Source organism: Salvelinus namaycush, chromosome 8 (genome assembly GCF_016432855.1).
Source record: "Salvelinus namaycush isolate Seneca chromosome 8, SaNama_1.0, whole genome shotgun sequence".
Classification (NCBI taxonomy): domain Eukaryota; kingdom Metazoa; phylum Chordata; class Actinopteri; order Salmoniformes; family Salmonidae; genus Salvelinus; species Salvelinus namaycush.
In genome coordinates this window covers 28,249,701-28,272,190 of record NC_052314.1, presented here as the reverse complement: position 1 = coordinate 28,272,190, position 22,490 = coordinate 28,249,701, and the positions used below count along the sequence as shown (strand labels likewise).

At 41.9% G+C, this 22,490-nt stretch overlaps 1 protein-coding gene across 1 annotated transcript in view; it reads left to right on the top strand.

The window, feature by feature from the left end:
- Positions 1 to 22,490, top strand: part of LOC120051867 (circadian locomoter output cycles protein kaput-like) — a 64,269-nt gene that overhangs the window by 23,894 nt on the left and 17,885 nt on the right. The window contains exons 3-7 of the mRNA XM_038998752.1: positions 14,681 to 14,745; positions 14,919 to 15,163; positions 15,273 to 15,364; positions 20,495 to 20,557; positions 20,687 to 20,835. Coding sequence (XP_038854680.1) covers positions 15,345 to 15,364; positions 20,495 to 20,557; positions 20,687 to 20,835 — 232 coding nt within the window. The 5' untranslated portion in view covers positions 14,681 to 14,745; positions 14,919 to 15,163; positions 15,273 to 15,344. The remainder of the gene's footprint in view (positions 1 to 14,680; positions 14,746 to 14,918; positions 15,164 to 15,272; positions 15,365 to 20,494; positions 20,558 to 20,686; positions 20,836 to 22,490) is intronic.

Here is a 22,490-nt window from a genome sequence, read left to right as displayed (position 1 = left end):
TTAAATGAGTGATAAATAAATGGCATTGTTGCAATAGTTTGTGAGTGGTCAACATACTCATGATACGATATTATCACGATACTTGCGTGCCTATACAATATGTATTGCAATTCTCATGAATCTACACTGAGTATACCAAACATTCCAAACATCCCCCCCCCCCCCCCCCCCCTTTGCCTCAATTTGTTGGTGCATGGACTCTACACAATGTCGAAAGCTTTCCACAGGGATGCTGGTCCATGTTGACTCCAATGATTCCCACAGTTGTGTTATGTTGGCTGGATGTTCTTTGTGTGGTGGACCATTCTTGATACACACAGGAAGCTGTTAAGCATGAAAAACCCAGCAGCGTTGCAGTTCTTGACACTCAAACCGGTGCACCTGGCACCTACTACCAAAGGCACTAACATACTTTATCTTACCCATTTACCCTTTGAATTGCACACATACACAATCCATGTTTCAAGGCTTAAAAATCCTGTACGCCTATGTAGATATTCCATTAAAAATCAGCCGTTTCCAGCTACAATAGTAATTTACAACATTAACAATGTCTACACTGTATTTGTGATCAATTTGATGTTATTTTAATACACAAAAAAATTGCTTTTCTTTGAAAAACAAGGACATTTCTAAGTGACCCCAAACTTTTGAACGGTAGTGTAAGCCTACGCTCATGACGCATATCGTGGTAGGCGGTGATAGCGGGCACTGTGGGCAGTTGGCATGGCGTCTTTAATTTCTTCTTCTCCTGTGTTGGCCTGGCAGTGCTCGTCCCCCTCTCTCGCTCTTTCTCTCTCTCTCGCTCTCTCTCTCTCTACTCTGAACTGGCCACTGTGGGAGAATGGGCAAGTGGCGAGGCTCCTGGCAGCCTCTCCTTCCTCCTGCTGCCATTGGAAACCGCTGCCCTACTCTGACATTCCTGTCTGTGGAGTGTGGGATGCAAATGCAAACAAAGACCCCTTTTGTGCTGTTGGGGTTGTGGATGCATGTGCTTGGGTGGAACACAACTGGTTGCCCAGCTCTGGGGGCTTCAGCAGCCCAGTGGTGGGGAGACGGGCTGGGCTGGGCAGGGAACTGGGCAGCAGCATGGATAGAGAAACAGTAGCTCAAGGTCTAAGCTTTAGTCCAGATACAGTACGGATCACTGACTGTCAGAAGAATCATCGAGCCTGCTGTTTTTGTTTGTCAGTAACTCCACTGTATTCTCCTTCTTGGAATTGTCAGCCTACTAATTAGAAGCCATTAACCACAGTGTACGCTGGTAGCAGGCACACTCTCTTATTGTCTGATTTAACAGGGAGAGGTGTAACCTTTGTGTCTGAGAGCGGGAGAGAGAGAGGGTGTATATGCAAAGTGTGGGTAAATGTATATTTGGTTCGCTTTCCCGGCAATTAATGTGTTGATGCTCGTTGGTGGTTTCCGACTGCATTAGGTTAATGAGGGATTCTCTGCCACTTAGAGCAGAAACTCTCCTCCTCCAGCTCCTTGTCTGAACGGCTGAATATCTCAAATGTCGGCCTGTTTCTATGGCGGAGACATTTTCCCATCCCCACTGTCAGTTCCCTAAAAGCAGTACTGCTGCTTTTCATATGGTCCACAAATTATTTTCAGTTTCCGATGTCAGAATATGTCGGGATGGTACACACAGGCTTGGGCTGAGCTTAGAAAGGACCTATTCTGTATGCCAAGGCCCATACGATCCGGATCAGATTTTTTGTGTTTAATATAGGTACGTTTTACATACCTCCACTAAGACCCTATGATCCGTGAACCGTACATGATATAGACAACATCTTGGTGTCATTATACTCCTTAGGCTATAGTGTGCTCTCATATCTGTCTAGATTCCCATTCATTTATTCAACATTAAAAATATTTATATCTCACAAGTATCCTTTTTGATTTAGCTTATTTTTAGACATTGTCTGGAACCTTATTCCCTTCAAACACGTCACATTTCAAGAGTGTGCACTCTGGTACTTGAAAATATGACAATTTTCTGCATATAAATTGACATTATAGTTCATTAACCAAGCACAGCCCTCCTTTTTAGGGTTGCACAGTCAGCAAATCACCAGCAGAGTTCCCTTCAAATCCATTTTCCTGTTCACTGTGTTGGTGGTGCTTATAAAATTGATCAGAATTAGCAGAGAGGCTAATTTTTTGTAAATCTTTGTAAATCTTATGTACTTATAGAGTAGATATTGTTCCAAACAATACGTCTTCAAATCAAAAAGGGTACTTTTGAGATTGATTCATATTAATATTTTCTATGTTAAATTAATTAATTCATGTGAATGTTTATTTCAGAAGGTCCATATGTTAGAGCACACTAGGAGTATAATGACACCAAGATGTTGTTCGTGCGCACACAATGTCTCTAGGCAACCTGAAGTCGATAGCCAAAGTCTATGCCCCTTCGCCGGTGATTGGTCAACAGTAGGGATTCTTCAATGAAGTGTTTGTTGTCATTCAATGAGAGGTTAATTGTTTTCATGCATTTTTTACTTGAGAAATAATGTACCAAACATCTTAGTTAGATGTAAAATTTCGCGACTAAGATCTTATTGGCAAAAATGTCAAAATTAATAACCGATTTCTTGAGTTATCTTAGATAAATTCAGACTATTTTGAGGAAGTGCTATTTTGAGGAAGTGCATACTGGCTACAGTGTCTCAAGATGGACAAACAGTACTATTGATGCTTTTTTCTCATTTTTCTAGCGAAGGTCTTAGAGGTATGGAGGTAGGTCCTCTCTCTGCGGTAGGTAAACCATCATAGGGGGGAGCTCAGCCTCCAACAGAGATAAAGGGAGTCTCTCTGCTCTATAATAGAATAGGGAGATGCGCACTCAATTCTAAGCTGTAGAGGAATTCAGCTGAGCTATTTTTACCCTGCATGGTGCGGGCGGTTGCTATGGGGTTGCTGATGGGCACTGACGATATGCTGGCGTCTCGATGCATGCGTTGGTGTGCGTGACGACGAGCTGCGCCAAGGATCCACTTTAGAATGAGTCATATCCTCAGAGCTCCTCTGACCTACATCTGAGTCAGTGCGTGCACACACACGCGCGCGCGCGCGCACACACACACACACACACACACACACACACACACACACACACACACACACACACACACACACACACACACACAGCGCATCAGCACAATGCCTGTGAGAGGGAATTGGTGAAAAAGGGTTTGTTGAGTGAGATTTTGTAAGTGGGAGAAAAATCTAATCAAATCTAATTTTATTTGTCACATGCGCGGAATACAACAAGTGTAGATCTTACCGTGAAATGCTTACTTACAAGCCCTTAACCAACAATGCAGTTATAAGAAAATAGAGAATAAAATATTTACTAAATTAGCTAAAGTCAAAAATAATTGTCCAGGTGGCCATTTGATTAATTGTTCAGCAGTCTTATAGCTTGGGGGTAGAAGCTGTTAAGGAGCCCTTTGGTCCTAGACTTGGCGCTCCGGTAACGCATGTGTGCGGTACCCGAGAGAACAATCTATAACTTGGGTGACTGGAGTCTTGACCATTTTTTGGGCCTTCCTCTGACATCGCCTAGTATATAGGTTCTGGATGGCAGGAAGCTTGGCCCCAGCGATGTACTGGGCCATATGCACTACCCTCTGTAGCGCCTTATGGTCGAGTGCCGAGCAGTTGCCATACCAGGCGGTGATTCCACCGGTTAGGATGCTCTCGATGGTGCATCTGAATAACTTTTTGAGGATCTGGCAACCCATGCCAGGTCTTTTCAGTCTCCTGAGGGGGAAAGGCGTTGTCGTGCCCTCTTCACAACTTTCTTGGTGTGTTTAGACCATGATAGTTTGTCGGTGATGTGGGCACCAAGGAACTTGAAACTCTCGAGCCACTCCACAACAGCCCCATTGACGTGAATGGGGGCATGTTCGGCCCTCCTTTTCCTGTAGTCCACAATCATCTCCTTCGTCTTGCTCATGTTGAGGGAGAGGTTGTTGTCTTGGCACCACACTTCCAGGTCTCTGACCTCCTCCCTATAGGCTCTGTATTTGAGGCTACTAAGAAATTATGAGGGGGCTCCTGCCTGGGAGGTGTATTAATCGGTTTCTGTGTATATGAGGGGGAAACAGGACATTTGCGGCTTCAGTGATTGATGAGTGGCTACTTTAAAAACATTTATCTTCCCCTTCCACCCTCTCGTTTTCCATGTCCTTCCCTTTATCCTTCATGTCTCCCTCTCTCTTCTTTTCCTCTTGTCTCACTACTGCCCCAGAGAAGCCAGGATGCATTTGCTAACTGTGTAATTGGCTTTTGAATGTTGTGATATGCTGGTTAGGGACTTGATTGGCTGTTCAGGGCTCAGTTCAGTGACTTTCTCTGCTCAGTGGTTGGCTGCTCAGGGTTTCATGGTGACTGAAAGTGCTCTGTTATTGGCTGCCTGTGGAGCTGTGATGAAGTTAAAGGGGAAGGAGGAGGAAAATAGGTCATTGTGTCAGCGGATCAGTGAAGCACTGAGTGACCTCATAGTTATACAACCACAGCCGTTAGCTGTAGCTACCGCTAGTGTTGCTGCTGCTACTGCAACTGTTGTTATTTTAGAGGAAACAGAAATGTTGCGGTAGCTTTTTAACCCTAATCCTACTTCCTATCATTCCTCAGCTCTCACGTCATGCTCTGTCTGCATGTTTTTCTTCGTGGCGATTCCAGTGTTATGGACTTGCACACAAAATCACAACTTTAATGTGTCAAAGAATTTACAAAAAATATAAATTAAACCGGTATGTGTGTATAGTAGCTCTAGGGGGGTGTTAATACCCAAAAAGACTGAACATATTAGTGTAAGTCTTAGGTCATAACATGGATAGCCATTTTGAAGGAAAGGCTTGGCTGAGCACAAACTATAATTTTTTTAAGGTTGTCATTTCCATTATTACTTTAGAGACGAAAAATGACTTACGGATGTTACACCCTCCGTTATGGTTGTTACAGTCTGAAATAGACAATCAAATTAGAATAATGTCCGCAAAAGGCATAGTAACTTATAGGCCTGGGCGGCATTAGTATTTTACTATATATACTGGTATTGATGCACGCACCGGTTTGGGTTTTTACTTTACTTTTTATAACGGTATTTCAATTTGTAATGTGATACACCACTCCAGCGCATGTAACGTCTTTTTGTATACTTTACTCCGTTTCCTAATTGAGTCGTCTCTCCTGCTCCTCCTGGATGCCGCTTCCCCATACGCTTCCTATACTAAGCCCTGCACCCTATCACTCGAGCACTTGCTGTGCCGTTCACTCTGCCTGCATGGTCAGATGCAACAAGATGTTGGTGACAATGATGCTGATTTCCACTTTGCTTCAGCATATTGAGTGAGAATATAAATATAAATGAATATAAATCCACAAGTTTTCTATAATTACACTATTAGTTTGTATCATACTGTCTGCAAACAGCTAGTTTGTCTTTTCTTATAAAGTTGTGGCTAAAATAAATTGTGTTAGCTGCTAATGCTAATTTCTAGTTAGCTAGCTAGCTAATTAGCTTAATGTAAAAAGTCAGCTCAAACGTAGCTAGGTAATACAGCCCAATACCAGTGATGGTGTAGGCCTAGATCAGCATGTTGTTTGGGCAACGATATCTTCTAAATCAGAGAGAAATAGTCAAAGCATGAATATGTTAGCTAGCACTGGCTAGCTAGTTTGTTATGTAAATATTTTCTTAACTGCATTGTTGGTTAATGGCTTATAAGTCTGCATTTCACGGTAAGGTCTACACTTGTTGTATTCGGCGCATGTGACAAATAAAATTAGATTTTATTTGATTTACTAGGGGTGTGAAAGTTTAAACGAAGTTGGGATCCTTAACGCTAAGAAAAATCAGCATGCAGCATGTACAATGTTGGTCCCATGTTTGATGAGCTGAAATAAAAGATCCAAAAAAGGTACGCACAAAAAGCTTATTTCTCTCATTTTTTTTGGCACAAATTTGTTTACATTTCTGTAAGTGATCATTTATCCTTTGCCATGATAATCCATCCACCTAACAGGTGTGGCATATCAATAAGCTGATTAAACAACATGATCATTATACAGGTGCACCTTGTGCTGGGGACAATAAAAGGCCACTCTATAATGTGCAGTTTTTTCACACAACACAATGCCACAGATGTTTCAAGTTTTGGCATGCTGACTGCTGGACTGTCCACCAGAGCTGTTGCCAGATAATTTAATGTTAATTTCTCTACCATAAGCCTCCTCCAACATCGTTTTAGAAAATTTGGCAGTACTTCCAACCGGCTTCGCAAACGCAGACCACATGTAACCCCGCCAGCCGAGCACCACCAAATCTGGCTTCTTAACCTGCGCGATCGTCTGAGATCAGCCACTCGGACTGCTGATAAAACTGTGGGTTTGTACAACCGAAAAATTTCTGCACAAACTGTCAAACTGAGTGCTCATCTGCGTGCTTGTCGTCCTCACCAGGGTCTTGGCCTGACTGCAGTTTGGCGTCGTAACCGACTTCAGTGGGTAAATGCTCACCTTCGATGGCCACTCGCATGCTGGAGAAATGTGCTCTTCACAGATGAATCCCGGTTTCAACTGTACCGTGCAGATAGCAGACATTATGTATGACGTCTTGTGGGTGAGCGGTTTGCTGATGTCAACGTTGTGAACAGAGTGCCCCATGGTGGCGATGGGGTTATCTTATGGGCAAGCATAAGCTACGGACAACGAACACAATTGCATTTTATTGATGGCAATTTGAATGCACAGAGATACCGTGACGAGATACTGAGGCCCATTGTTGTGCCATTCGTCCGCCGCCATCACCTCATGTTTAAGCATGATAATGCACAGCCCCATGTCGCAAGGATCTGTACACAATTCCTGGAAGCTGAAAATGTCCCAGTTCTTCCATGGAGATGTGTCGCACTGCATGATTCAAATGGTGGTCACACCAGATACTGGCTGGTTTTCTGATCCACGCCCCTCCCTTTTTTAAGGTATCTGTGACCAACATATGCATATCTGTATTCCCAGTCATGTGAAGTCTATAGATTAGGGCCTAATGAATTTGTTTCAATTGACTGATTACCATATACAGTGCATTCGGAAAGTATTCAGACCCTTTCCCCTTTTCCACATTTTGTTACATTGCAGCCTTAATCTAAAATTGATTACATTTCTTTTTTTCTTCATCAATCTACACACACAACCCCATAATGACAAAGCGAAAACAGGAATTTGACATTTTTGCAAATGTATAAAATAAAAAAATAAAAAAAACGTATTTACATCAGTATTCAGACCCTTTGCTATGAGACTCGAAATTGAGCTCAGGTGCGTCCAGTTTCCATCGATCAAACATCCTTGAGATGTTTCTACAACTTGATTGGAGTCCACCTGTGGTAAATTCAATTGATTGGACATGATTTGGAAAGGCACACACCTGTCTAAATAAGGTCCCACAGTTGACAGTGCATGTCAGCGCGGAAACCAAGCCATGAGGTCGCAGGAATTATCCGTAAAGCTCCGAGACAGGATTGTGTCGAGGCACAGATCTGGGGAAGGGTACCAAAAACTTTCTGCAGCATTGAAGGTCGCCAAGAACACATTGGTCTCCATTCTTAAATGGAAGAAGTTTGGAACCACCAAGACTCTTCCTAGAGCTGGCCGCCTGGCCAAACTGAGCAATCAGTGGAGAAGGGCCTTGGTTAGGAGGTGACCAAAAACCCGATGGTCACTCTGACAGAGCTCCAAAGTTCCTCTGGTGTAGTGATGCAGAGATGGTAGTCCTTCTGGAAGGTTCTCCCATCTCCACAATCAGGCCTTTATGGTAGAGTGGCCAGAGGGAAGCCACTCATCAGTAAAAGGCACATGACATCCTGCTTGGAGTTTTCGAAAAGGCACCTAAAGGACTCTGACCATGAGAAACAAGATTCTCTGGTCTGATGAAACCAAGATTGAACTATTTGGCTTGAATGCCATGTGTCACGTCTGGAGGAAACCTGGCTCCATCCATACGGTGAAGCATGGTGGTGGCAGCATCATGCTGTGGAGATGTTTTTCAGCGGCAGGAACTGGAAGACTAATCAGGATCGAGGGAAAGATGAACGGAGAAAAGTACAGAGAGATCCTTGATGACAAGCTGCTTCAGAAAGCACAAGACTTCAGACTGGGGCGAAGGTTCACCTTCCAACAGGACATCGACCCTAAGCACACAGCCAAGACAATGCATGAGTGGCTTCGAGAACAAGTCTCTGAATGTCCTTGAGTGGCCCAGCCAGAGCCCAGACTTGAACCCGATCGAACATCTCTGGAGAGACCTGAAAATAACTGTGCAGCAACGCTCTCCATCCAACCTGAAAGCTTGAGAGGATGTGCAGAGAAGAATGGGAGAAACTCCCCAAATACAGGTGTGCCAAGCTTGTAGCGTCATACCCAAGAACACTCAAAGCTGTAATCGCTGCCAACGGTGCTTCAAGAAAGTGCTGAGTATGGGTTTGACTGCTTATGCAAACATTTCTAAAAACTTGTTTTTGCTTTGTCATTATGGGGTATTGTGTGTAGATTGATGAGGGGAAAAAACAATTTAATCATTTTTAGAAAAAGGCTGTAACATAATAAATGTGGAAAAAGTCAAGGGGTCTGAATACTTTCCGAATGCACTGTAACTCTGTAAAATCATTGAAATTGTTGCGTTTATATTTTTGTTCAGTGCAGAGTCACAGTGCAGTTATCACAAAATGTAAACTCAGCAAAAAAAGAAACGTTCTCTCACTGTCAACTGCTTTTATTTTCAGAAAATTTAACACATGTAAACATTTGTATGAACATAACACGATTCATCAACTGAGACATAAACTGAACAGGTTCCACAGACATGTGACTAACAGAAATGGAATAATGTGTCCCTGAATAAAGGGGGGGTCAAAATCAAAAGTAACAGTCAGTATCTGGTGTGGCTGACGGAGGGATTGTGCGTTCCTGGTGTAACTCGGGCAGTTGTTGTTGCCATCCTGTACCTTTCCCGTAGGTGTGATGTTTGCATGTACCGATCCTGTGCGGATGTTGTTACACGTGGTCTGCCACTGCGAGGACGATCAGCTGTCCGTCTTGTCTACCTGTAGCGCTGTCTTAGGCGTCTCACAGCACGGACATTGCAATTTATTGGCCACATCTGCAGTCCTCATACCTCCTTGCAGCATGCCTAAGGCATGTTCACGCAGATGAGCAGGGACCCTGGGCATCTTTCTTTTGGTGTTTTTCAGAGTCAGTAGAAAGGCCTCTTTAGTGTCCTCAGTTTTCATAATTGTGACCTTATTTGCCTACCATCTGTAAGCTGTTAGTCTCTTTTTGTATATATATTTTTATTTCACCTTTATTTGACCTTGTAGGCCAGTTGAGAACAAGTTCTCATATACAACTGTGACTTGGCCAAGATAGAGCAAAGCAGTGCGACAAAAACAATGACACAGAGTTACACATGGGATAAACAAACGTACAGTCAATAACACAATATAAAAATCTGTATACAGTGTGTGCAAATGAAGTAAGGAGGTAAGGCAAAATAGACGCCAATAGTGGCAAAGTAATTACAATTTAGCAATTTACACTGGAGTGATATATGTGCAGATGAGGATGTGCAAGTAGAAATACTGGTGTGCAAAAGAGCAGAAAAACAAATATGGGGTTGAGGTAGGTAGTTGGTTGGATGTGCTATTTACAGATGGACTGTATACAGCTGCAGCGATGGGTAAGCTGCTCTGACAGCTGACGCTTAAAGTTAGTGAGGGAAATCTCCAGCTCAGCGATTTTTGCAATTCGTTCCAGTCATTGGCAGCAGAGAACTGGAAGGAAAGGCGGCCAAAGGAGGTGTTGGCTTTGGGGATGACCAGTGAGATATACCTGCTGGAGCGCGTGCTACGGGTGACACACTGTTGTTATCGTGGCCAGTGAGCTGAGATAAGGCGGAGCTTTACCTAGCATAGACTTATAGATGACCTGGAGCCAGTGGGTCTGGCGACGAATATGTAGCGAGGGCCAGCCGACTACAGCATACAGGTCGAAGTGGTGGGTGGTATAAGGGGCTTTGGTAACAAAACGGCTGGCACTGTGATAGACTGCATCCAGTTTGCTGAGTAGAGTATTTGAAGCCATTTTGTAAATGACATCGCCGAAGTCGAGGATCGGTAGGATAGTCAGTTTTACGGGGGTATGTTTGGCAGTGTGAGTGAAGGAGGGTTTGTTGCGAAATAGGAAACCGATTCTAGATTTAATTTTGGATTGGAGATGTTTAATATGAGTCTGGAAGGAGAGTTTACAGTCTAGCCAGACACCTAGGTATTTGTAGTTGTCCACATATTCTAAGTCAGAACCGCCCAGATTAGTGATGCTAGTCTGGCGGGCGGGTGCGGGCAGCAAACGGTTGAAATGCATTTGGTTTGACTAGCGTTTAAGAGCAGTTGGAGGCCACAGTAGGAGTGTTGTATGGCATTGAAGCTCGTTTGGAGGTTAGTTAACACTAGAGGTCGACCGATTTATGATTTTTCAACGCCGATACCGATTATTGGAGGACCAAAAAAAGCAGATTTATTTTTTATTTTTTATTTGTAATAATGACAATTACAACAATATTGAATGAACACTTATTTTAACTTAATATAATACTTCAATAAAATCAATTTAGTCTCAAATAAATAATGAAACATGTTCAATTTGGTTTAAATAATGCAAAAACAAAGTGTTGGAGAAGAAAGTAAAAGTGCAATATGTGCCATGTAAGAAAGCTAACGTTTAAGTTCCTTGCTCAGAACATGAGAACATATGAAAGCTGGTGGTTCCTTTTAACATGAGTCTTCAATATTCCCAGGTAAGAAGTTTTAGGTTGTAGCTATTATAGGACTATTTCTCTCTCTATGATTTGTATTTCATATACCTTTGACTATTGGATGTTCTTCTAGGCACTTTAGTATTGCCAGTATAGCTTCTGTCCCTCTCCTCGCTCCTACCTGGGCTCGAACCAGGAACACATCGACAACAGCCACCCTCGAAGCAGCGTTACCCATGCAGAGCAAGGGGAACAACTACTCCAAGTCTGAGAGCGAGTGACGTTTGAAACGCTATTAGAGCGCACCCCGCTAACTAGCTAGCCATTTCACATCTATTACACCAGCCTAATCTCGGTAGTTGATAGGCTTGAAGTCATAAACAGCGCAATGCTTGAAGCATTGCGAAGAGCTGCTGGCAAACGCAGTAAAGTGCTGTTTGAATGAATGCTTACGAGCCTGCTGGTGCCTACCATCGCTCAGTCAGACTGCTCTATCAAATCATAGACTTAATTATAACACACAGAAATACGAGCCTTAGGTCATTAATATGGTCGAATCCGGAAACTATCATCTCAAAAACAAAACGTTTATTCTTTCAGTGAAATACGGAACTGTTCCGTATTTTATCTAACGGGTGGCATCCATAAGTCTAAATATTCCTGTTACATTGCACAACCTTCAATGTTATGTCATAATTACGTAAAATTCTGGAAAATTAGTTAGCAACGGGCCAGGCGGCCCAAACTGTTGCATATACCCTGACTCTGCGTGCAATGAACGCAAGAGAAGTGACACAATTTCACCTGGTTAATATTGCCTGCTAACCTAGATTTCTTTTAGCTAAATATGCAGGTTTAAAAATATATACTTCTGTGTATTGATTTTAAGAAAGGCATTGATGTTTATTGTTACGTACAGTCGATTGTGCTTTTGTTAAATCATCCCCCGTTTGGCGAAGTTGGCTGTCTTTGTTAGGAAGAAAAATAGTCTTCACACAGTTCGCAACGAGCCAGGCGGCCCAAACTGCTGCATATACCCTGACTCTGTTGCAAGAGAAGGGCCCCATTTTTCCTAGTTAAAAGAAATTCATGTTAGCAGGCAATATTAACTAAATATGCAGGTTTAAAAATATATACGTGTGTATTGATTTTAAGAAAGGCATTGATGTTTATGGTTAGGTACACGTTGGAGCAACGACAGTCCTTTTTCGCGAATGCGCACTGCATCGATTATATGCAACGAAGGACACGCTAGATAAACTAGTAATATCATCAACCATGTGTAGTTAACTAGTGATTATGATTGATTGATTGATTATTTTTTATAAGATAAGTTTAATGCTAGCTAGCAACTTACCTTGGCTTCTTACTGCATTCGCGTAACAGGCAGGCTCCTCGTGGAGTGCAAAGTAAGGCAGGTGGTTAGAGCGTTGGACTAGTTAACCGTAAGGTTGCAAGATTGAATCCCCGAGCTGACAAGGTAAAAATCTGTCGTTCTGCCCCTGAACAAGGCAGTTAACCCACCGTTCCTAGGCCGTCATTGAAAATAAGAATGTGTTCTTAACTGACTTGCCTAGTTAAATAAAGGTCCAAAAATACCGATTTCCGATTGTTATGAAAACTTGAAATCGGCCCTAATTAATCGGCCATTCTGATTAATCGGTCGACCTCTAGTTAACACAGTGTCCAAAGAAGGGCCAGATGTATGCAGAATGGTGTCGTCTGCGTAGAGGTGGATCAGGGAATCACCCGCAGCAAGAGCGGCGTCGTTGATATATACTTTAATCAGGAGAACAGTTTTCAGCTGTGCTAACTAACATGCAACATTGCAAAAGGGTTTTCTAATGATCAATTATCCTTTTAAAATGATCAACTTAGATTAGCTAACACAACGTGCCATTGGAACACAGGAGTGATGGTTGCTGATAATTGGCCTCTGTACGCCTATGTAGATATTCCACAAAAAATTCAGCAGTTTCCAGCTACAATAGTCATTTACAACATTAACTATGTATGTCTACACTGTATTTCTGATCAATTTGATGTTATTTAAAAAATGTGCTTTTCTTTCAAAACAAGGACATTTCTAAGTGACCACCCCAAACTTTTGAACGATAGTGTATGTCTCATTTGCATATCTTGTTACATTATATGTATCTATATTCAACAGGTAAAGGTTACTTTTGATATAGGCCTATATAAAGAGAAAGAAATACCTATTAGGGTGTGGTGCCTGGCCTTGTATACTATTCACACTACCTGTAAATATGCAATCCTAAGTAACTAGAGCTGGGCGATATGGCCAAAATATCATATCACAATATTTTTCATATGACGGTATTTTATGTTTAAAAAAAATAAATAAAAAGTTGACTAAAAAGTTCTAAATATGCTTTGAGTAGATCATGAAAGAGAAGTCTGATGTTTGCCGTGATAAAGCTGTAAGAATTTCACTGCACCTTTTAAAGCTGCTGTAGATTGTGTACGTGACAAATACATTTGATTTGAACGGATTCTGTTTGAAGAATGTTTTCTGCTGGGTATTTTGCATTTATCTGTGTCAGGTCTTGTGGAACCTCCGTTAGGTGCATGCCTGTAATCGTTAATTGAAGAGGGGAAAATAGCTTAACATTGTCAGGGCTGCCTGGTGGGCTAAATGTGCAGCAGTAGCTCAACGCACCATCATAAAAACTGCATTCAAAAGTTTGATGTTTTATTAAGTTAAGAATTTCAAATGCCATGGTATATCCTTGTATGTAACAATGTCACATGGATAATTTAATTTAGACAGCTTTTTCATTGTTAAAATAAGCCCAATATTATTTCTCTCAAATTAACACACAACAAGTGATCGAATACCGTTTGGATTTTCGATAAACTGTTGCCATCCCTCGCTTATACTACTGTACGTGAACACTTACATTTGACATTTTTTCTATATTTTTTCCCACTGGAGAATGACCATATCTTTCAAATTCTGTGCACGTTATTTTATCGTTTTGAGAAATGTAATTTATATTTAACGACATCACCAGCTGTGTCACTGCGCCCTTGTTGCAAGGCTACATAATGGGGATAGAAACTTGCTGCTGCTTACATAGATGGTCACGTTGAGAGTTCATTAAACCTGTAACCTTATGTTATGGACAGAGACCTTATTCTCTGTGTGTTATGTGATGTGTTTGTGTGTGAGAGCCTGTGTGTCATTCTGCCTGTGTAGGTCAAATGTATCTGTCACATGCAGAGAGCAGCAAAATGGGCATAGCTGAAAGTCAATGGCCTGTGACACTGGCCTGCCCCCCCTTCTATCAGGCACTCCCCTCATTCACCTAGACACTCAGCCACAGCCACCACACCCCAATGTCTCTGTTTCGCTCTTTCCATCCTAAAATGTGTTCGTAGTTAAAAAATGTGTCAAACACCAACTCTGCTGGTTTGTTCTATCCAGGTATTGCAGTCTGTTGGGTCAGAATGGGATGAATCATGATACTGGTCATTTTAGGAAAGCTCACCATTGGTGATTTTTCTATTGGTTAGTCAAGCTCTGCTGTAGATGTCCTTGCATTGGCAGAAGTAGGTATCATTAGGACCGCTAACCAGTTTAAAGACTAGGGCCGGTGTCTAAACAAGGATTTTATCATGTCAGTTTTTGGTTGCGTACATGAGGCTGTGGCTGTTGTGACCCATCTGTCTCTTTGAATCAGCTGTTCCATCATCATGTGTCATCTCCAAGGGTATAAGGTTATATGTGCGTCTGTATGTGAGGTTATTTGTGTGTCTGTTTTCAGGGTATAAGGTTTTGTGTTTGTGTATGTTTCAGGGTATAATGTCATGTGCCTTTTCTTATTTTAGATCTGAGAAGGAAAAGGTATCTTCTAGTCCAGTGCTGTAGCGACTCCAGACGAACCATGTGATCGGTAAGTGCTTACCTCTGCTCTGTACTAACCAGTGTGATTTACAGCCAGTCCCAAATTGACCGTTAAACCCTTCCCACTCCTAGGCACATGAGAAATATAGCGCCACTGATATGCTAGGTGGAATAGAAAACTCCAAAGGTTTACTAATGTAATGTCTTCTGTTTTGTAACCAGTTAGAGCATCCGATGTAGCTGTCATGAGGTACGTCCACAACCGAACCCGGCGGAAAGCTCAGCTCAGCAAGGACCCGTTGACAACCGCTGGCCTTTGACACAGGATCCTCTCCGTGACTCTCGTAACAACCGCTCTCCCCTAGTGGGCACACAGACCTCTGCCATCACCACAGTGTCTCCTCACAGAGTGGACCTTCATCCTACACCACACTCCTCATCCTCCCACAGAGTCGGCTAGATAGGAGGTAAGGTTGGGCTGGGTGCTGCTGCCCTTCAGGGATGGAGGCTGTGGACTATTGTTTTGTTTCAGGCCATGTACTGTAATTTCACTGCTAATCTCGCTTTGTCTGACAGGTTAATTTACAAATGTCTACCTCACGATTAAAAGGCCCCTCTCCACCACTGCGACCCTGAACAGGCTACAAGATGACTTCCAGCATAGGCGGGTGAGTCAGTCCACCAATCTCCTCCTACACCTGAGAGAAATAAATATCCTACCTTACCTGCTCATAAAACTGGTAACCTAGACGCTGTCTCTGAAATCACCTGTGGTTAAAAATCCTTAACCGAGGAGTATTTTTATTTTTTATTTTTATCTTCATCTGTACTTCACCTTGGCTGCACAGAGTCCCCATGGTGATTTCAAGCAACATTTTGGTGGACCTTTAGGTGTGTGTGGGTGGACTCTGTGGCTCGGCACCTGTTTTAACTGGCTGGCTAGCTGAGTGACAGCGGAAGTGTCCCTGTATCCTACCAGCACGGGATCTCCCGCCTTAACCCCATGATTAGTATGCCACTCAGCCCTGCTCCATTTTGAGTGGGTGGTGTTTTTCTCTTCCCTCAGTTTGTGTGTGTGTGTGTGTGTGTGTGTGTGTGTGTGTGTGTGTGTGTGTGTGTGTGTGTGTGTGTGTGTGTGTGTGTGTGCCGTCTTATGCAAGGGAGGGGCCTCTCTGTTGGGCACCACTGAACTCCCCCTCTACTGTCATGTGGGTTGTCTATAATAATTCATAATTCGACTTAATGTTTTTAGATATCAGGAAAATGATGTTGCTGTAAATGAGAATGTGTTCTCAGTCAACTTACCTGGTAAAATAAGGGTAAAAAAAATGAAGTAGTGAGTGGAGTTACAAACTATACTAAACAAGATAAATGTCTTACCTGTGATGTTTTCCACACACTACGTTTAGCCTACTTGGACACCGGCTTCCCCACATGTCCCACTCTCCCACGCTGAAAAGCCAGAACCCACAGGGCTCTTCTCGCAGGCTCGATTTCCCTACGTGGGAGCATTGCAAACCGGAGGGTTGGGATTTTTTTATCTGGTAACATCTACATTGAACAACACAGCAGCTTTTCGTCATGCTTTGTTATTTTTGTATAACTAAAAATGTATGATGAAGTTGGCTCTTTTACATTGGGGTCATTGGCAAGGAATGTTTGTTTTCGTGAAGTTGTGGTTGAGGGGAATTCCTTATTATTACGTGAATATCGACTCTGAGTATTCTTTGCATTATTAAGAGGCATATCCTTTTGATAAAATATTTTTCCGAATGAATGAGACTTTCATGTTTCACGTCTCAGTTGAATTGATTTGAATTGCTTTGAATTAAAATGATACTTCCTTAAATGAAAATTCATTTCAAATTCCGCTTCCTATGAGATGTGTCCAATTCAAATTCATTGTTTGAAATTAATTAAATTCAGATATTCCAAATTGACCCCAACCCTGGTATACTCTCCCACCATGCAGGGATATACTATACCTTGCCAGGTTGTCATTGTTAATAAGAAATAGTTCTTAATGGACTTGCCTTGTTAAATACAGTGCCTTCAGAAAATATTCACATCCCTTGACTTTTTCCACATTTTGTTGTGTTACAGCCTGAATTTAAAACAGGTTACATTTAGATGTTTTTGTCACTGGCCTACTAACAATAAGCCCATAATGTCAAAGTGGAACTGACTTTTGAAATGTTTATATTTGTTAATAAAAAATGACAAGCTGAAATGCGTATAAAATAAGTATTCAACCCCTTTGTTATGGCAAATCTAAATACGTTCAGGAGTAAAAATGTGCATGACAAGTCACATAATATATTTCTTGGGCTCAATCTGAGTGCAATAATTGATTTTTGAATGACTACCTCATCTCTGTAACGCACACCTGTAAGGTCCCTCAGTCGAGCACTGAATTTCACAGATTCAACCATAAAGACCAGGGAGGTTTTCCAATGCCTTGCAAGAAGGGCACCTATTGGTAGATGGGCTAAAAAAACATTGAATGTCACTTTGACTGACATTGAATGTCCGTTTGAGCATGGTGAAGTTATTAAATACACTTTGGATGGTTATCAATACACCCAGTTGCTACAAAGATACAGCCGCCCTTCCTAACTCAGCTGCAGGAGAGGAAGGAAACCGCTCAGAGATTTCACCATGAGGTCAAAGGTGACTTTAAAACAGTTTCAGAGTTTAATGGCTGTACTAACCTAATTGACAGAGTGAAAAGAAGGAAGCCTGTGTCGTGTCTTTGGCATCATTAAAAGTGAACTGTTATTTTATCAAATCAATACCGAGATGAGATCCTCAGACCCCTTGTGAGACCATATGCTGACACATGCACATTTGTGGCCTGCTGGAGGTCATTTTTGCAGGGCTCTGGCAGTGCTCCTCCTTGCACAAAGGCGGAGGTAGCGGTCCTGCTGCTGGGTTGTTGCCCTCCTACGGCCTCCTCCACGTCTCCTGATGTACTGGCCTGTCTCCTGGTAGCGCCTCCATGCTCTGGACACTACGCTGACAGACACAGCAAACCTTCTTGCCACAGCTCGCATTGATGTGCCATCCTGGATGAGCTGCACTACCTGAGCCACTTGTGTGGGTTGTAGACTCCGTCTCATGCTACCACTAGAGTGGAAGCACCGCCAGCATTCAAAAGTGACCAAAACATCAGCCAGGAAGCATAGGAACTGAGAAGTGGTCTGTGGTCACCACCTGCAGAACCACTCCTTTATTGGGGGTGTCTTGCTAATTGCCTATAATTTCCACCTTTTGTCTATTCCATTTGCACAACAGCATGTGAAATGTATTGTCAATCAGTGTTGCTTCCTAAGTGGACAGTTTGATTTCACAGAAGTGTGATTGACTTGAAGTTACATTGTGTTGTTTAAGTGTTCCCTTTATTTTTTTGAGCAGTGTATATCCAAATTGTCCATTTATTTGGCGCGGTTGATCCAGAAAAAAACAGCTTCCAATTTGCGCAAAGTCACTACAAAATATCAAAAAAATTACCTCTAAACTTTGCCAAAACATTTCAAACTACTTTTGTAATACAACTTAAGGTATTTGTAAACGTTAATAATCGATCAAATTGAAGACGGGTCTATCTGTTTTCAATACAGGAGATCAACAAACTAACGCTACTTTTCTAGTCTTGCGCAACTCTCAAACAGTACACATGACGTTACACTGTTTCCAGGTGGCCTCACTTCTTCATTGCACAAAGGAATAACCTCAACCTATTTCCAAAGAGTGGTGACATCCAGTGGAAGCGGTAGGAACTGAAAACAGGGTGATTAGAAATCCAGTATTCCAATGAAACCTCATTGAACAGACAGTGACTTAAAAAATAAATAAATAATGGTTAGTCCTCGGGGTTTTGCCTGCTACGTAAGTTCTGTTATACTTACAGACATGATTCAAACAGTTTTAGAAACTTCAGAGTGTTTTCTATCCAAATCTACTAATAATATGCATATCTTATATTCTGGGGATGAGTAGAAGGAAGTTGAAATTGGGCACGCTATTTATCCAATAGTGAATTTGCTGCCCCCTATCCTAGAGAAGTTAAAGAAATAAATGTTAAGGATTTGTGAGGATCGAAAACACAAAGACCTGCACAACTGCTATAGAAATACCTTTTGTCAAAAGTCTGTCGTTAGTTTGTGAAAGGTATGTTGATAGTTTGTCTCAAGTATTTTGACGGTGGTTGTGTTTGTAAGTATCATTTTTGTGAGCATCCATCTTACTCATTGTCCCTTGGTTTCAGAGGAGAATAGTGTTTTTCTGCCACACCCATATAGACCTCCGGTCCTCTGTAGCTCCGCCTCCTGTAAGGCAGAGGTTGGAGCTGGCCACACACTATTAACACCAACTTAAATACACAATCCTCATGTTTTACATGGCACCACAATAAAACACAATTTAATAGTGCACTATGGGTGGAGTTTAATTTATTCATGTGGCTTCTTTATAGGCAATTTGTTATTGATCTGATGCCTCCAGCACGTTGGAATGTAAATATCAGTTCACATTTCTTCCCGAGTCCCATTCATTCTCATATGAGCGCAAACACCATTAGGGTTAATGATAAGCCAGAGCCTGGCTGTACTTATCTGTCAGTGGCTGTGTGCTTGTTTTTACTCTATCTTTATTGCTGCATTTGTTGTTTTGATATTAAACCATCAGGTTTCTACATTGTTGATGTTAATGGCTTCATCTAAAAATATTTTTGGTGAGTGTAATTTGAAGCTGATTTGATCGTAGCAATTCTGGGGTTAAAAACACACACACACTCACACAAAACATTAATCTCATACTCACACAGCATGCACCAAAACGTATAAGGGCAAATATTGGGACAGATACACACATACAGAAAGCGTGCCAGTGTACCTCATTCCACAGAATGGCACATGCTTAGATCAGCACGCATTTGCATTAGCATGATTTTCCCCCTCCAAGGAATCTTGATCAGTGATTAATGAATGATTGTTGAATGGGAGGAAGTGTGGAGTGACAATATACCTCAGAAGTGACTCCGGTTGGCCAATAAACCTTTATGGTACTGGTGGAAGGACTGAGGAGCACAGTGACCCCTCATCTGGAACTGAGGAAAGTGCACCTGCATATCCACGCATGCTATGCATGTAGACAGACAGATGAGCACTTTTAAATATTTTCTTGGAGGTGTACATATTAACATTTACTGCATGTACACACACACACAGCGCCATAGGCTTCAATAGGTCTCATCCACGCTGACACACTGTTCTTATTATTATTTTCTAACTGCAGGCAGAACATTGCCAATGCTGCTTGTCAAGGTCCTAATAATGACAATTTGACGTACATTAGTGATATCAGTCTTAGTCAGCTGAGTAAGCAAAAGGTTCTCCCTTCCAAGGCAAATGAGTCACATCCCCGGCCATTGTTCCTCGATACCAGCTGAGTCACAGAGCACAAGTCTCTGTCTAAATATAGACTGAGCCTGGCACTGCCCTCTACTGCTTGGGCTGAGGTAGCAGTCTGGCCAATGATATCTGCACCTCTTATATTTGGCCCAAAATAATTATTTTGTAATGCCATTGTCAAGTTTTTTTTTGTTCTGGTCTGTAATTGAATAAATGTTATATTATTCCTCTGACATTATTTAAGTGTAAGTAAATGTAAAGTTAGTTTAAATAAATGGATTTTAAATTGTTTTGGGGCCGTGGTATGTGATTGGCTGGTCTTTATTGAGTAGAGGTTTAGGATTGGAGGATCTTGTTTGACTGGTTGGTTGGTTGTTTGTTTTGCAGGGATGACGCAAGCAGTATCTTTGATGGATTAATGGAAGAAGATGAAAAGGACAAAGCCAAACGGTGAGGTCTTAATAAGCTCAAGCATTCCTTTAAAGGGAACTCTGAACAAAGACTTAGTTTGATCACTGTGTTGTTTTTGTTAGCATCTTAGTATGTGTATTCTTATCTTTCTCATGTCCAACCCTCCAGAGTATCCCGTAACAAGTCTGAGAAGAAGCGCAGAGACCAGTTCAATGTCCTCATCAAGGAGCTGGCTACCATGTTGCCAGGCAACACTCGGAAGATGGACAAGTCTACCATCTTACAGAAGAGCATCGATTTCCTGCGCAAACATAAAGGTAAGGACCTCTCCTCCTTCTAGCCCTTGGACATCAACATGTCTGGAAAAATAGGAACATTTCAGTGCTTTAACCAGGGAACCAAAATTATTTTCCATTAGTTTTGTTCTGAACAGAATCTTAATTTAAAAAAAATCCATTCCACTGTTCCGACCAGCAAAATAAAGATCTGAACTGGTTCGAACACCAAAATACAAACTGTTTATATCGTTCCAAAACCTCAGATTTTTTTTTTTTTTTTAAACATTTAGTTTGACAATAAATCACTTCACAAATGGATAGAGCAGCTTGCTATGGAGCGGGCAAGCAATGTGCATACATTGGACAGACAAGTGTAGTGTGCAACATGCGACTGAAATTTGGCAGGTGAGGAGAGCGCTGGGCATGAAGCGCTGGGCATCTTGTAATTATGACATATAATATCTGAATTAAGTCCACATAATTATACCTATGGAGGAGCGGCTTCTATGAAGGAACTTTGAATGTCTTTGAACTTCAGAGAGTTGGCTTAACTGACGGTGGACCAGAGCTAGCCCTTGATCATGACTCTCAGTTCCATTACATTACTCATAATGCCGTCTAGAGTTTAAGAGCTAGACCAGAGTTAGCAAACTTGTGTGTGCAGAGAAGCACCAGAATTAAAATTAAAATGTTACTTTTTTGTAGTTAATAAATCCAATGTGAAACATGATGCTGTAACTATAGTATCCTTAAATCGCATGGAAAAAAGTTAATCCGTTGTTCTGTAATTAACAATCTCTCTCCCTAATTTCTAAATCACACCTGTAACGTCCGTAACTACAGTAGACTATGCATGCTTTGGAAGGAGGGGGAGGGGCCGCACACTGGCAAAGATTTTCAGCTGGTAGGCAGACAGACACTAGAATAAGTTTCTTTGCATGGGCGCTTTGTTGTGTTTTGCGTAGGACTGGAGAACAGTTCCCATGCTTTTAAAATAATGGTTCTGTTCCGGAACAGTATTCATGGGTTGCACCTCGGTCACTCGGTCGCGTCATTGCCATTGTTATCAAGGTTCTACAGATGCCGCAGCATATTGATATCCTACTGATGGTTAATGCTCAGTCTTCCTGAACGGGGGCTAATGACTGTTTCGTCAAAATTACACTATAGTGGCCTGGAAATACGATGACTTTGCTAAAGTAGACAAATAATTTGTAGAAAACAACATTGGCATTATGATGTTGTCAAGTTTACTTTAGAGAAATGGCAATGTTGGCATGAGCCTGCAAAGTTGGTCAGAAGTAGCTAGCAATGCTAACTTTAAGCTGGCTAAAATGTCGGTGCTCTCCCCTCAATCGTAGCTAGCTAGCTAAAGTTATGCTACATCTAAAGTCAATCTAGCGACATTACAATGATGACAAAAAATGTCCTACTAATTATTTGCCTCCTTTTGAAATGCCATCTGCACGGTAATGCACTTTAGACGAGATCGTCATCCCCACCTGTTAAGACTGCATATCTGGGCATCTGTTCTAAAACGAACGTGCAAAACAATATTGTGATGAAACGTGCAGAACATGGATACATCACTTTCGTTCTCGGTTCTGGTTCTGTTCTTCGGAAAACATTTTTGTTCAGTTTTCGGTTCTGTTCCCTGAACCGGTTCCAACCCCTAGTATTAACCAAACTGTCAG